The 12,943-nt window shown below is 38.4% G+C and overlaps 1 protein-coding gene across 1 annotated transcript in view; it reads left to right on the top strand.

The window, feature by feature from the left end:
- ABCA12 (ATP binding cassette subfamily A member 12) overlaps positions 1–12,943 on the top strand; it is a 168,665-nt gene that overhangs the window by 135,306 nt on the left and 20,416 nt on the right. Inside the window, exons 37-40 of the mRNA XM_061431073.1 lie at positions 5,296–5,401; positions 9,528–9,582; positions 10,145–10,322; positions 12,406–12,521. Coding sequence (XP_061287057.1) covers positions 5,296–5,401; positions 9,528–9,582; positions 10,145–10,322; positions 12,406–12,521 — 455 coding nt within the window. The remainder of the gene's footprint in view (positions 1–5,295; positions 5,402–9,527; positions 9,583–10,144; positions 10,323–12,405; positions 12,522–12,943) is intronic.

Below are 12,943 nucleotides of genomic sequence, written 5' to 3'. Positions count from 1 at the left end.
CATCTTTCCCATATCAGGTCTTTTCAAAGTCTCTTCTCATCAGGTAGTCAAAGTATTGGAGTTTCAGCTTCAGTATCAGTGCTTCCAATGAATATTCAGGACTGATTAACTTTAGGATGGACTGGTTGGATCTCCTTGCAGTCTAAGGGACTCTCAAGAGTCTTCTCCAACACCACAGTTCAAAAGCATCAATTCTTTGGCGCTCAGCTTTCTTCACAGTCCAACTCTCACATCCATACATGACCACTGGAAAAACCATAGCCTTGACTAGATGGACCTTTGTTGGCAAAGTAATGTCTCTGCTTTTCAATATGCTGTCTAAGTTGGTCATAACTTTCTTTCCAAGGAGTAAGCGTCTTTTAATTTCATGGCTGCAGTCACCACTGCAGTGATTTTGGAGCCCAAAAAATAAAGTCATGCCATGATCTTAGCACCAGGTTACATAACAAAAATGCACATAGTAGGATATCTCATATTAGCTGAAAATGCAACCCCAAATGTCCATACACAGTAGAATAAATAAATAAATTGTTATATACTCATTCAATTGAACTCTCAGCCATGGAAATGAATGAACTCATTTCCATAGAATAGTTCAACTATGTAAAGAGCAATATTGAATAGGAACCCGGAATATTAGGTCCATGAATCAAGGCAAATTGGAAGTAGTCAAACAGGAGATGGCAAGAGTGAACATGGACATTCTAGGAATCAGCAAACTAAGATGGACGGGAATGGGTGAATCTAACTCAGATGACCATTATATTTACTACTGTGGGCAGGAATCCCTTAGAAGAAATGGAGTAGCCATCATAGTCAACAAAAAAGTCCCAAATGCAGTACTTGGATGCAATCTCAAAAATGAGAGAATGATCTCTGTTCGTTTCCAAGGCAAACCATTCAATATCACAGTAATCGAAGTCTATGCCCCGACCAGTAACACTGAAGATGCTAAAGCTGAACTCTTCTATGAAGACCTATACAGTGGAAGTGAGAAATAGATTTAAGATCTGATAGACAGAATGCCTGATAAACTATGGACGGAGGTTCGTGACATTGTATAGGAGACAGGAAATAAGACCATCCCCAAGAAAAAGAAATGCAAAAAAGCAAAATGGCTATCTGGGGAGACCTTACAAATAGCTGTGAAAAGAAGGGAAGTGAAAAGCAAAGGAGAATAGGAAAGATATACCCATTTGAATGCAGAGTTCCAAAGAATAGCAAGGAGAGATAAGAAAGCCTTCCTCGGCGATCAATGCAAAGAAATAGAGGAAAATAATAGAATGGGAAATATTAGAGGTCTCTTCAAGAAAATTAGAGATACCAAGGGAACATTTCATGCAAATATGGGCACAATAAAGGACAGAAATGGTAGGGACCTACAAGAAGCAGAAGATACTAAGAAGAGGTGGCAAGAATACACAGAAGAACTGTACAAAAAAGATCTTCACAACCTGGATAATCACAAAGGTGTGATCACTCACCTAAAGCCAGACATCTTGGAATGTGAAGTCAAATGGGCCTTAGGAAGTATCACTATGAACAAAGCTATTGGAGGTGGTAGAATTCCAGTTGAGCTATTTCAAATCCTGAAAGATGATGCTGTGAAAGTGCTGCACTCAATATGCCAGAAAATTTGGAAAACGCAGCAGTGGCCACAGGACTGGAAAAGGTCAGTTTTCATTCCAATCCCAAAGAAAGGCAATGCCAAAGAATGCTCAAACTACCAGACAATTGCACTCATCTCACACGCTAGTAAAGAAATGCTTAAAATTCTCCAAGCCAGGCTTCAGCAATACGTGAACCGTGAACTTCAAGATGTTCAAGCTGGTTTTAGAAAAGGCAGAGGAATAAGAGATCAAATTGCCAACATCCGCTGGATCATCAAAAAAGCAAGAGAGTTCCAGAAAATCATCTATTTCTACTTTATTAACTACGCTAAAGCCTTTGACCGTGTGGATCACAATAAACTGTGGAAAATTCTGAAAGAGATGGGAATACCAGACCACCTGATCTGCCTCTTGAGAAATCTGTATGCAGGTCAGGAAGCAACAGTTAGAACTGGACATGGAACAACAGACTGGTTCTAAATAGGAAAAGGAGTACGTCAAGGCTGTATATTGTAACCCTGCTTATTTAACTTATATGCAGAGTACATCGTGAGAAATGCTGGGCTGGAGGAAGCACAGGCTGGAATAAAGATTACTGGGAGAAATATCAATAATCTCAGATATACAGATGACACCACCCTTATGGCAGAAAGTGAAGAAGAACTAAAGAGCCTCTTGATGAAGGTGAAAGAGAAGAGGGAAAATGTTGGCTTAAAGCTCAACATCCAGAAAACTAAGATCATGGCACCCAGTCCCATCACTTCATGGAAAATAGATGGGGAAACAGTGGAAACAGTGTCAGACTTTATTTTGGGGGGCTCCAAAATCACTGTAGTGGTGACTGTAGCCATGAAATTAAAGACGCTTAGTCCTTGGAAGGAAAGTTATGACCAACCTAGATAGCATATTCAAAAACAGAGACATTACTTTGTCAACAAAGATCCGTCTAGTCAAGGCTGTGGTTTTTCTAGTGGTCATATATGGATGTGAGTTTTGGACTATAAAGAAAGCTGAGTGCCAAAGAATTGATGCTTCTGAACTGTGGTGTTGGAGAAGACTCTTGAGAGTCCCTTGGACTGCAAGGAGATCCAACCAGTCCATCCTAAAGGAAATCAGTCCTGAATATTCATTGGAAGGACTGATGCTGAGCTTAAACTCCTATACTTTGGCCACCTGATGCGAAGAGCTGACTCATTTGAAAAGACCCTGATGCTGGGAAAGTTTGAAGGCAGGAGGAGAAGGGGACGACAGAGGATGAGATGGTTGGATGGCATCACTGACTCAATGGACCTGGGTTTGGGTTAACTCTGGGAGTTGGTGATGGACAGGGAGGCCTGGCATGCTGCATTTCATGGGGTTGCAAAGAGTCAGACACAACTGAGCGACTAAACTGAACTGAACTTGTGTGTTAATCACTCAGTCATGTCCAACTCTTTCTGACCCCATGGACTGTAGCCCACCAGGCATCTCTGTCCATGGAATTCTCTAGCCAAGTGGGTAGCCATTCCCTTCTCCAGGGAATCTTCTTTATCCAGAGGTCGAACCCAGGTCTCCTACATTGCAGGCAGATTCTTTGCTGTCTGGGCCACCAGGCAATGCTTTTAAAAAACATGGAAACTTTACAGAATTTGATGATATAAACAATTCTGTTGATGTTTTGCTTCTAGACTATATCTATGCTTTGTATTTGAAACAAGCTAGAGTCACAGAATCAGACATGTATGATTACCCATATGATCACAAGTAGTCTTTAAATCTTAAATCAGTCGTAACATATTTCTCATTTGTTAGTATGAGACATGTACAAACTTGTGGGAAGTGAAGAAACAAATGCTCATTTAGTGGCTTATAAATGAAGCACTAGTGTCACATTTTATACCAATTACCTTTACATCCTCACAACATCCCTAAGAGATAGATACTATTGAGTATATTTTAGCTGGCTTTTATAAGGTCATGTAGAATGTAAATAGTAGTGCCAGGGACTTGAATGCTCCCCCTTGTTTCTTTTCTTCCTCTCTCCACACATAGAGTAAATATTCTTACATAAGGGAGTTTGAACATTAAATAATTTCTCTCTAAATCAGATTTGTAATTTTGAATTACTAATTGCCTTTCTTGATTTGAGGTATACCAATATTTTAACCTCAGATATGCAGATGACACCACCCTTATGGCAGAAAGTGAAGAGGAACTAAAAAGTCTCTTGATGAAAGTGAAAGAGGAGAGTGAAAAAGTTGGCTTAAAGCTCAACATTCAGAAAACGAAGATCATGGCATCTGGTCCCATCACTTCATGGGAAGTTGGGGGGCTCCAAAATCACTGCAGATGGTGATTGCAGCCATGAAATTAAAAGACGCTTAGTCCTTGGAAGGAAAGTTATGACCAACCTAGATAGCATATTCAAAAGCAGAGACATTACCTTGCCAACAAAGGTCCATCTAGTCAAGGCTATGGTTTTTCCAGTGGTCATGTATGGATGTGGTGAGAGTTGGACTGTGAAGAAAGCTGAGCGCTGAAGAATTGATGCTTTTGAACTGTGGTGTTGGCTGAGAGTCCCTTGGACTGCAAGGAGATCCAACCAGTCCATTCTGAAGGAGATCAGTCCTGGGTGTTCTTTGGAAGGAATGATGCTAAAGCTGAAACTCCAGTACTTTGGCCACCTCATGCGAAGAGCTGACTCATTGGAAAAGACTCTAATGCTGGGAGGGATTGGGGGCAGGAGGAAAAAGGGACAACAGAGGATGAGATGGCTGGATGGCATCACCGACTCAATGGACGTGAGTTTGAGTGAACTCTGGGAGTTGGTGATGGACAGGGAGGCCTGGCGTGCTGCAATTCATGGGGTCGCAAGGAGTCAGACATGACTGAGCGACTGATCTGAACTGGACTGAATATTTTAAATATGGGCTTCCCTGGTGGCTCAGTGATAAAGAATCTGCCTGCCAGTGTCTGCCAGTGCAGGGGACGTGGGTTTGATCCCTGGTTCAATAAGATCCCCTGGAGAAGGAAAGGCAACCCACTTCAGTATTCTTGCCTGGAAAATTCCATGGACGGAGGAGCCTGGTGAGCTACAGTCCATGGGGTCAGAGAGAGTTGGACATAACTGAGCGACTGAGCAACAACATTTCAAATCCCTTTCCTTTTGACATAGAAGATAAAGTAACTCGCTTTCTTTTGAGTTGTAACTAGGAATAAAAAGTTAGTGGGGGTATTTCAAGGTTATCAATCTTGTTGCTAAGGACACAGTGCTTGTATATGTATTAATATTTTATTTCTTTCTACAGTCTTGCCTATATGCCATTTGTTTTTATTATTATTATTAAGAGACAGATTGCCTTACTTCTAGTTCCAGAATCACCACAGACCAATCACAGAGATGAAGATAATAATGACTTCTGTTTATTTCAAGCTTTACCTGTAGAGAAAGTCTAGGATAACTACTAACTTGGTGCTATCAAGCAGGAAAAAGTTGTTTTCATGATCTCCACCCATCTCTAGGTTGGAAACTTAGAGTTTTGTGGTCAGCACTCTGGTGGATGGTTCATAATCTGCTAAGATGAATAAGTTACTGGGGAAACTGGTGCATTTATTTTAAATATAAATTATATAGTCTGTAAGATATAAAGACTGCCTAATTTACTTGAACACCATACTGATCTTGTCTTCTTTTGGAATGTTACAGGTATGGTATGATCCAGAAGGCTATCACTCCCTTCCAGCTTACCTCAACAGCCTGAATAATTTCCTCCTGCGAGTTAACATGTCAAAATATGATGCTGCCCGACATGGTAAAGTTATTTACATAGGAGCTCCTTGTATTGAAACTCTTGCTACTCTCCATGTGAAAATATACATTAGACCCCATTTCCTCCCTGTGGCAGCTATTTTATAGTATTTAAACCACAGATCTTTAAAAGGAGTTTGGAAGTAGTAACTACCACCAGATGGAACATTCTGGATAATCCCCTCAATTTCAGGTTAATTTAGCTTCTTAATTTATCAAGTCAGGATAATAATGCTGACTTTATACTTATTTCTGTTCTTACACCTCGTAGTTATATCTCACAGGAAAACATTTTATAACTATTTACTTGTACATAGGCTAAAAAATAAAGTGATAATGTCAATAAATATTATACACAAATCCAAATGTGAAAACAAAACTTTAGAAGTTCTACCAGAAACGAAGTGTTACCATTAATTGAGTACTTACCATAAGGACACATGCTTTGTGTAAAATATTGCTAATACTTAGCACCCTCTCATGATGAGTATTATTGTTTCCTACTATTATTTCTCTGGGAGTCAGAAGTGGGATTTGAACCCAGGTTTGTTTGGCTCTTGCTGCTTCATTTTCCCAATACTTCTCTATACTCAACAAAGTCTACTTTTGGGGTTTCTCAAGAAGCTTCCACATAGTCTTTTTTTTTTTTTTTTTAATATTTACTTCTTCATATGGCTGCAGCAGGTCTTGGTTGCCTCACATGGGATCTGTTAATTGCAGCATATGGGATCTAGTTCCCTAAGCAGGGATCAAACCTGGGCCCCTTGTATTGGGAGCATGGAGTCTTAGCAAACTGAATCACCAGAGAAGTCCCTTCCACATAGTTTTTTTAAAGGGTTTGGAATTCAAAAAAGGCTGATTTTTTTTTTCTAATTAAATTACTCTCCACTTCATCTTCTTAAGCCTTGCTCAGATTATTTTCCCATACAGATCCCCCAAAATAATAATAAAGATTGATAAAACGGAGTAACATATTTGCTTATCAATAGTTTCTAGCTTAATAAATGGGCTAACAGACTGTTTAAAAAAGGAATGCTGTTGCCTTCTCTTCTTTCTTCTCCCTACTGTCAGGCATAATAGCATGTGCTAGGCGTTCTGGCAATTGTGGAAGTAAACTAGAGTCAAATAGTCATTCTAGGGACAGAATCTTTCAGAGTGTTCATTTCTGAGAAAACAGTATTTTTCCCCACTGCTTTGACATTTTCCTAGCAGCAGGAACCATGAAGAAAATGACAAGATTGATAGATAGTGCTTAGATCCAGAGCATCAATAAAGAGTGTAGTCCAAAGTGGTAAATTAAGTTAAATGATGAGTAAACCCAGGTGAGTCTAGTGCAACCTGGTCTGAAATACTGTTGAATGTCTGACTTTCACTAGGATGTCTTACTGAGAGCAAAAGGTATTTGTTGCTGTGACAGTATAGGAACCATAGAAATGACTAGGAAGAAACGTTGCAAAGGTATGTAGGGAAGAAAAAGAGACAATGCCACTTTGAAGAATCAGCTTTTGAAACCTTTATTCAGGTTTCATTTATTATTCGTGTTCTTTACCAAGATGAAAGCAGTCAGAATCACTCTGGATCCCGGCAGGCTTGTATTTCTAAGTTACAGAGTATAAAGAATTAAGAATTCTGGAACATAAGCTTTATGTATTGACCCTAAAAGGAAATGTTTTTAATTTAAAAGTAAGGCTTAGCTTGAATTGCATGTGGAGACTGGTAGTAGTGTGCCTTCTATTTTTTTTTTATTAACTTTTCTTATATAGGCTTGTGAAAGTGGTAACTTTCTACCCTATCAGTAAGGAGCTTGTTTTCTTTCAAAGAAGAAAACCATGTCACCTTAAAATACTTTTATTATATTGTAATGAGTGTATGGGATATACCATAATAATGTTGTTTTTAAAAATCAGTTCAAATAGCCTCCTGCCACCTCCCCGTACCACACGAGCTGTTTTAAGCCATCTTTGTTGGATTCTACATGAATTGAGATTTTGCCTTAAGTTGTAAAATTGATTCTCTGAATTTTAACATGCTAATAAAAACCTTTTAATTAGCTTTGCTTTGCAAGTCAATATCTGTTATATTCATGTGGTTCCCTCTAGTGGTTAATTTAACTTGAAAATTCTGTTTTCCTCCCCTAGAATACAAATTTACTTGTTTTCACTAACAAATGTTGTACAACCAGGCTCTTCTCCAAAAATATTGATACATTGTCCTCTCTACCCTAATGTTTATTCTTATTGCGTTACTAGCATTGGTCAATGGGAAGTTACTCATTTTAGGCTTACAAGTGTAGAAACTACAGAAAATGTGTTATTTTTCATGTATATTGTATATAGGGGGATAATTGAAACTTTGAGGTTTTATTAGAGTCAATAAGCATTCATCGACTAATCACTGTACCCAAGACTGTGCTAGTTGATATAGAATCCACAGAAAAGATGGTAATATAGATTCTAAACTCTGATAACTTGATGTTGCTGCCAAAGATATAGAAAAAAATTGTTTCGGCAGCATTTTTCATATTGGAGTAAATGTATTTGTAAAGATTTCTCTGGTGAAATAGAGTACTTCTTGATTCTTAAATATCAATATAAGTCAGGAATAAGAGAAATGACTTCCCTTTGCCTATATTATAATCCAGCAACAAGGTTTAAGTAGTTCCCAAGGAAAACTGAGTCTCAGTAAAAGAAAACCCATTAATTTACACAAAAGATAAGAAAGATGCATTCCCCCAATGATTTAATTAAAATTATACATCAAATTGATTATTATTGCTGTTAGTTTCTTTGTTTTGCTTTAACTTTTATATATTTTTCTTCAATACAGAACAGTTGCAGATTTTAACCTTAAAACATGTCATAATCTACTTAGTAAAAATTATAAATTTAAGTTAATGGAAAGAATAGAGCTTTAGAATAATCTATATTTGGTACCATGGAACAGTCTTAATATCTAATATAATGAACATATACTATATAAACAGTAAGTGAGAAAGTTCTTGCTCAGCTTTTGACTCTACGGGGAAAAGTACGTAAGAGATATCCTCACTCCTATCCCTACTGTTTCCAAAGTTACTCAGCATAGGCTTTGCCTTCACATGGTGGCCCTTTGCAGGACCTCCCAGCCCATCTGGGCCCTGGCTAGACAGTATCTTCTCGGGAAAGGGAGGCAAGCACTGTGCTACCTAACTCAGAAAATACAACCAACCCTGGGGGGTACAAGTAATCTAGGACTGTATCGGAATTAATCGACTACTTTTCTGGAGCCAGCTAGTTTCTCTGAATCCTTTTGTATCTTTCTGTCTCAATAAAAACCCCTCCAGAAGCTGAAGCTCCCCAACTCTGCTCCTGGTAGAGTTCTAAAGCAGTAGGTATCTTAGAAGCAGTAAAGGAGGAGAAGGGATCCTTTCAGGCTGCAGTATTTCCCTACCATGACCAATGGCATAATGACGGGCGGGGTGGAAAGTGTCTGTTCTTTAGGGGATCCTCATGTAACTGGTCTCCCTTTGACTTGTTTCTTCACATGTCATACATTTCTAAAGTGCCATAATACAAACATACATATTGCCAGATGGAGAGAAGAAACTGGAAAATAATAACTTAAATGTAGTAGATGGGAAGCGTGCTATATATAAAAAGTGTAAATTCTTATCCCTTCCCCCCCACATTCCAAGCACAATGTGAAAAATGGTTTGGGTTTTTTCCTGTGAGCATTTGAGTGCCATCAGTTGTATGGTATTGATGAGATTGGGGTTGTGGGGAAGAGGGGATCATTTTATTTTATAAAATAATCACCAAAGTAAAATTCTTTTGCAATATTACATATTATTCATATAAAAATTGGTATTTATTTTTAAAAATTTTATTGGAGTATACTTGATTTATAGTGCTATGTTAGTATCAGGTGTATTGCAAAGTGAATCAGTTATATGTATACATATATCCACCCTCTTGTTTTTTTTTAAGATTCTTTTCCTATATAGGCCATTACAGAGTACTGAGTACAGTTCCCTGTCTGTGCTATACAGTAGGTTCTTATTAGTTACCTATTTTATACAGTAGCATGTATAAAAATTAGTGTTTTTGATTAACTGAATACATACTAATGAAAAGAACTATCTCCTCTTTAAGGTATCATCATGTATAGCCATCCTTATCCAGGAGTGCAAGATCAAGAACAAGCCACGTAAGCAGATATATCTGGCCTGACTCCTTTCTCCTTGGCATATTGAGAAGTGCTATAATTAGAAATCACAGTTGTATCTGAATGAATGTTAATCTAGAAGAGCTGGTAATATAAGTCACTGACTGGGATAAAAGGCAGTTTCTGCAAGTGTGTAGAGTGAGGTTGTGAAGTAGAGCTTGTTGACTGTAGCTTCATAGAATCTGCTGCTTTTATAAGTCAAGTGCATAAGGGCTTCATCATTTCAATGTCCCTGCATAGCATTTAAGTATTGTATGATTTCTGTGCTCAGGATCTATGTAGCTCTTGCACTCACCCTGTAACCCCTAGAGACTCAGGTTTTTCTATCAAATATCCCTAGTCGATTCAGATGCACTCAAGCTATTTATCCCAGGGTCATAGCCGAGTCATGTGGAAGATATTATCTGGCTGCCTTGTGGGAAGACTTATTTGTGTCACAGCCAACTCTTGTACTGTTTTGTTGATGGCTTTTGCCATGAATCTTCCTGAAAGGAAGAGTTCCCCAAACTTATGTGTGCTCTCCTCTCCCTATTGCTCACTACAGAATGAGCAGCTTGATCGATATTTTAGTGGCACTCTCCATCCTGATGGGCTACTCTGTCACCACTGCCAGCTTTGTCACCTACGTTGTACGGGAGCATCAGACAAAAGCCAAGCAGCTGCAACACATTTCAGGCATCAGTGTCACCTGCTACTGGGTAACCAACTTCATTTATGACATGGTGAGTCACTTGTCTTTGCAAGAAAAACAGGACTGATTTGGATAGTTGTTGTACAACTGCTAAGTCGTTCGTGTCTGATTTTTTGTGACCCCATGGACTGCAGCACAACAGACTTCCCCTCCTTCACTGTCTCCCAGAGTTTTCTCAAACTCATGTCCATTAAGTCCATGATGCCATACAACCGTCTCATACTCTGTCGTCCCCTTCTTCTCCTCCCCTCAATCTTTCCCAGCATCAGGATCTTTTCCCATGAATCGGCTCTTCTCATCAAGTGGCCAAAGTATTGTAGCTTCATCTTCAGCATCAGTCCTTCCAACAAATATTCAAAGTTGATTTCCTTTAGGGCTGACTGGTTTGACCTTGCAGTTCAAGGGACTGTCAAGAGTCTTCTCCAGCACTACAGTGCAAAAGCATCAATTCTTCAGTGCTCAGCCTTCTTTATATAGTCCAACTCTAGAAGACAGGTTTTTGTTTTTTTTTTTTTAAAAAAAACAAGTTCACACTTTATTTCTCAGGCATCCTGCTGAAAGCTGCTGGAAATAGGGATCATAGCTTTGACAGAGGGCAGGTGTGGGGGAGACCAATCTCCTCTGTCTATGGAATTTCCCAGGCAAGAATACTGGAGTGGGTTGTCATTTCCTTCTCCAAGAAGACAGTTTTATGTTTGAGACTTATTTGTCTCAGTTTGTTCAGATTATTACCACAAAGACAGTAAATTAAGGAAAAAAATTTTGCATCAGGCTTATATTCATCCAGTGGTTGGAAAAAAGAGAAATCCACCTGCCCTGCCCTTATCTCCATGGTCTGAGGACTTATATCAGATTCCCCAAGACACTTGCTAGAATGCAGGTCACTGGTCCTCACTCCAGACTCATGCGATCTGTATCTTGGGAGTGGAACCTGGAATTCAACCCCTTCTCCAAGTTATTTTAAGTACATTGAAATTTGAAATGAGAGAAATGGAAGCTTAAAGCAAAATAGTCTTGCCTAGTGGCAACACATAAACAAGTTTATAAAAATTTAATCAACTAATAGTGAAAAATCTGAAGTAATAGCCTCTGCTGAATGACACATTAGAGAAGATTAATAGGGAAAATAAAGGATGAATTTCATTGATAACTCTCTTATTTGCATAAATTGGTCTCAAAGTTCAGATGGTTTTTCTTGACTCCAAATGTGCCAACCTTGACCAAATGCCTGGGATGGGTATGCATTTGTCTGGTAATTATGGAAAAATTGTCTGAGTTGCTATAAAGACCATTGGCTTGAAGGACTGAAGAGTAATTAACTGCCTATCCATTTGGTTAATGACTCCAGTGAGGTCTGAAATGCATTTGTTGTAGAAGTCAAATCTTTAAAAAAAAAAAACAGTAATGAGTCCTGTGGACTTAATAGGAGCTTTAATGTGTCAAGAAAGCTAAAAGTGCACACTCCTATGAAGGGCTACTTACTACTCAGATCCTGTTGTTATATTTCTGGTGCTTATTCCAGTATTAGGACAATTTCCTCCCTAATTAAATTACCATCTCTTTCACTGTGTACATCCTGCCGCAAACTCCTCAGCATTTACTATTTCTCTTGCCAATGAAACACTGAATTCTTTGTTTATGTCCTTGTGATTCTAAGAATGTGTAGTACCCACCGTCCCGCTGTTTTGCACAGAGTGGCTCACACTGACAACCAAGCCTTAGAAGTCGGCCATCTGAGAGAGTTCCAGCATTCAAAATAAAATCAGTACTTTGAGGACTGAATCTAATACCAAGATACCTGGCTGTCTTGTCTTTTTCACTGACCCTCTGTCACCAAATGATCCCAAGTCTCAAAGTCTGGAGGCAGGAACGTCAGGGACTCGGAGTCTCTCTATAAAGATGGAGACTGGCTTGACCTCTTGTTGCAGGAGATGAATTCAAGAGTGAAATCAATGTAAAATGAACTGAACATTACAAGCAACAAGAACATAGATAATAATTCATTTTCTAAAGTGTTTCTAGGTCGATTTGTTACAGTTTTAAACTAGACGGGCTATCGATTCAAAAAAAGAAAAACTTGCCATATGCTAACATTGTTTTCCGTGTTCCCATAGGCCTTCTACTTGGTGCCTGTAGCATTTTCAATTGGTGTCATTACAATTTTCAAGTTACCTGCCTTCTACAGTGAAAACAACCTAAGTGCTGTATCTCTCCTGCTTCTGCTGTTTGGGTAAGCTGCGGTGAAAGAAGAATTTACAGAATTAAATGCTCCTAGACGCAAACCTAAATCTCATTAGCTAATTTACAAATGTCTTGGGGTTTCATTCGCCACAAGTAATGATTAGCAATATATTACACTTGCTAGTCCATAGTTTGTAAAGTGTAATACTTGTGAAAATTAATGTTGTTAATAGTATACCTATTATTAATGAGCACTTAACTGGGTGCCGAATGTTACACTTAGCAATTTATATTTGTAATTTAATGTACATCAAATGGACTCTTCAAAATGATCAGAAAAATGTATAGACATGTGTGAATTTATGTATTAACAAATTGTGAGTACATATAAATATATATGATGTTAAAAAGTGAATATGTTCATGTATATTTATTTTTATTATGATGAATGCCTAAGAACACAAACATAAA

Source organism: Bos javanicus, chromosome 2 (assembly GCF_032452875.1).
Source record: "Bos javanicus breed banteng chromosome 2, ARS-OSU_banteng_1.0, whole genome shotgun sequence".
In the NCBI taxonomy this organism is placed as follows: Eukaryota; Metazoa; Chordata; class Mammalia; order Artiodactyla; family Bovidae; genus Bos; species Bos javanicus.
The sequence above is the reverse complement of the archived record's forward strand: the minus strand, read 5'-3'. Positions and strand labels throughout refer to the sequence as shown.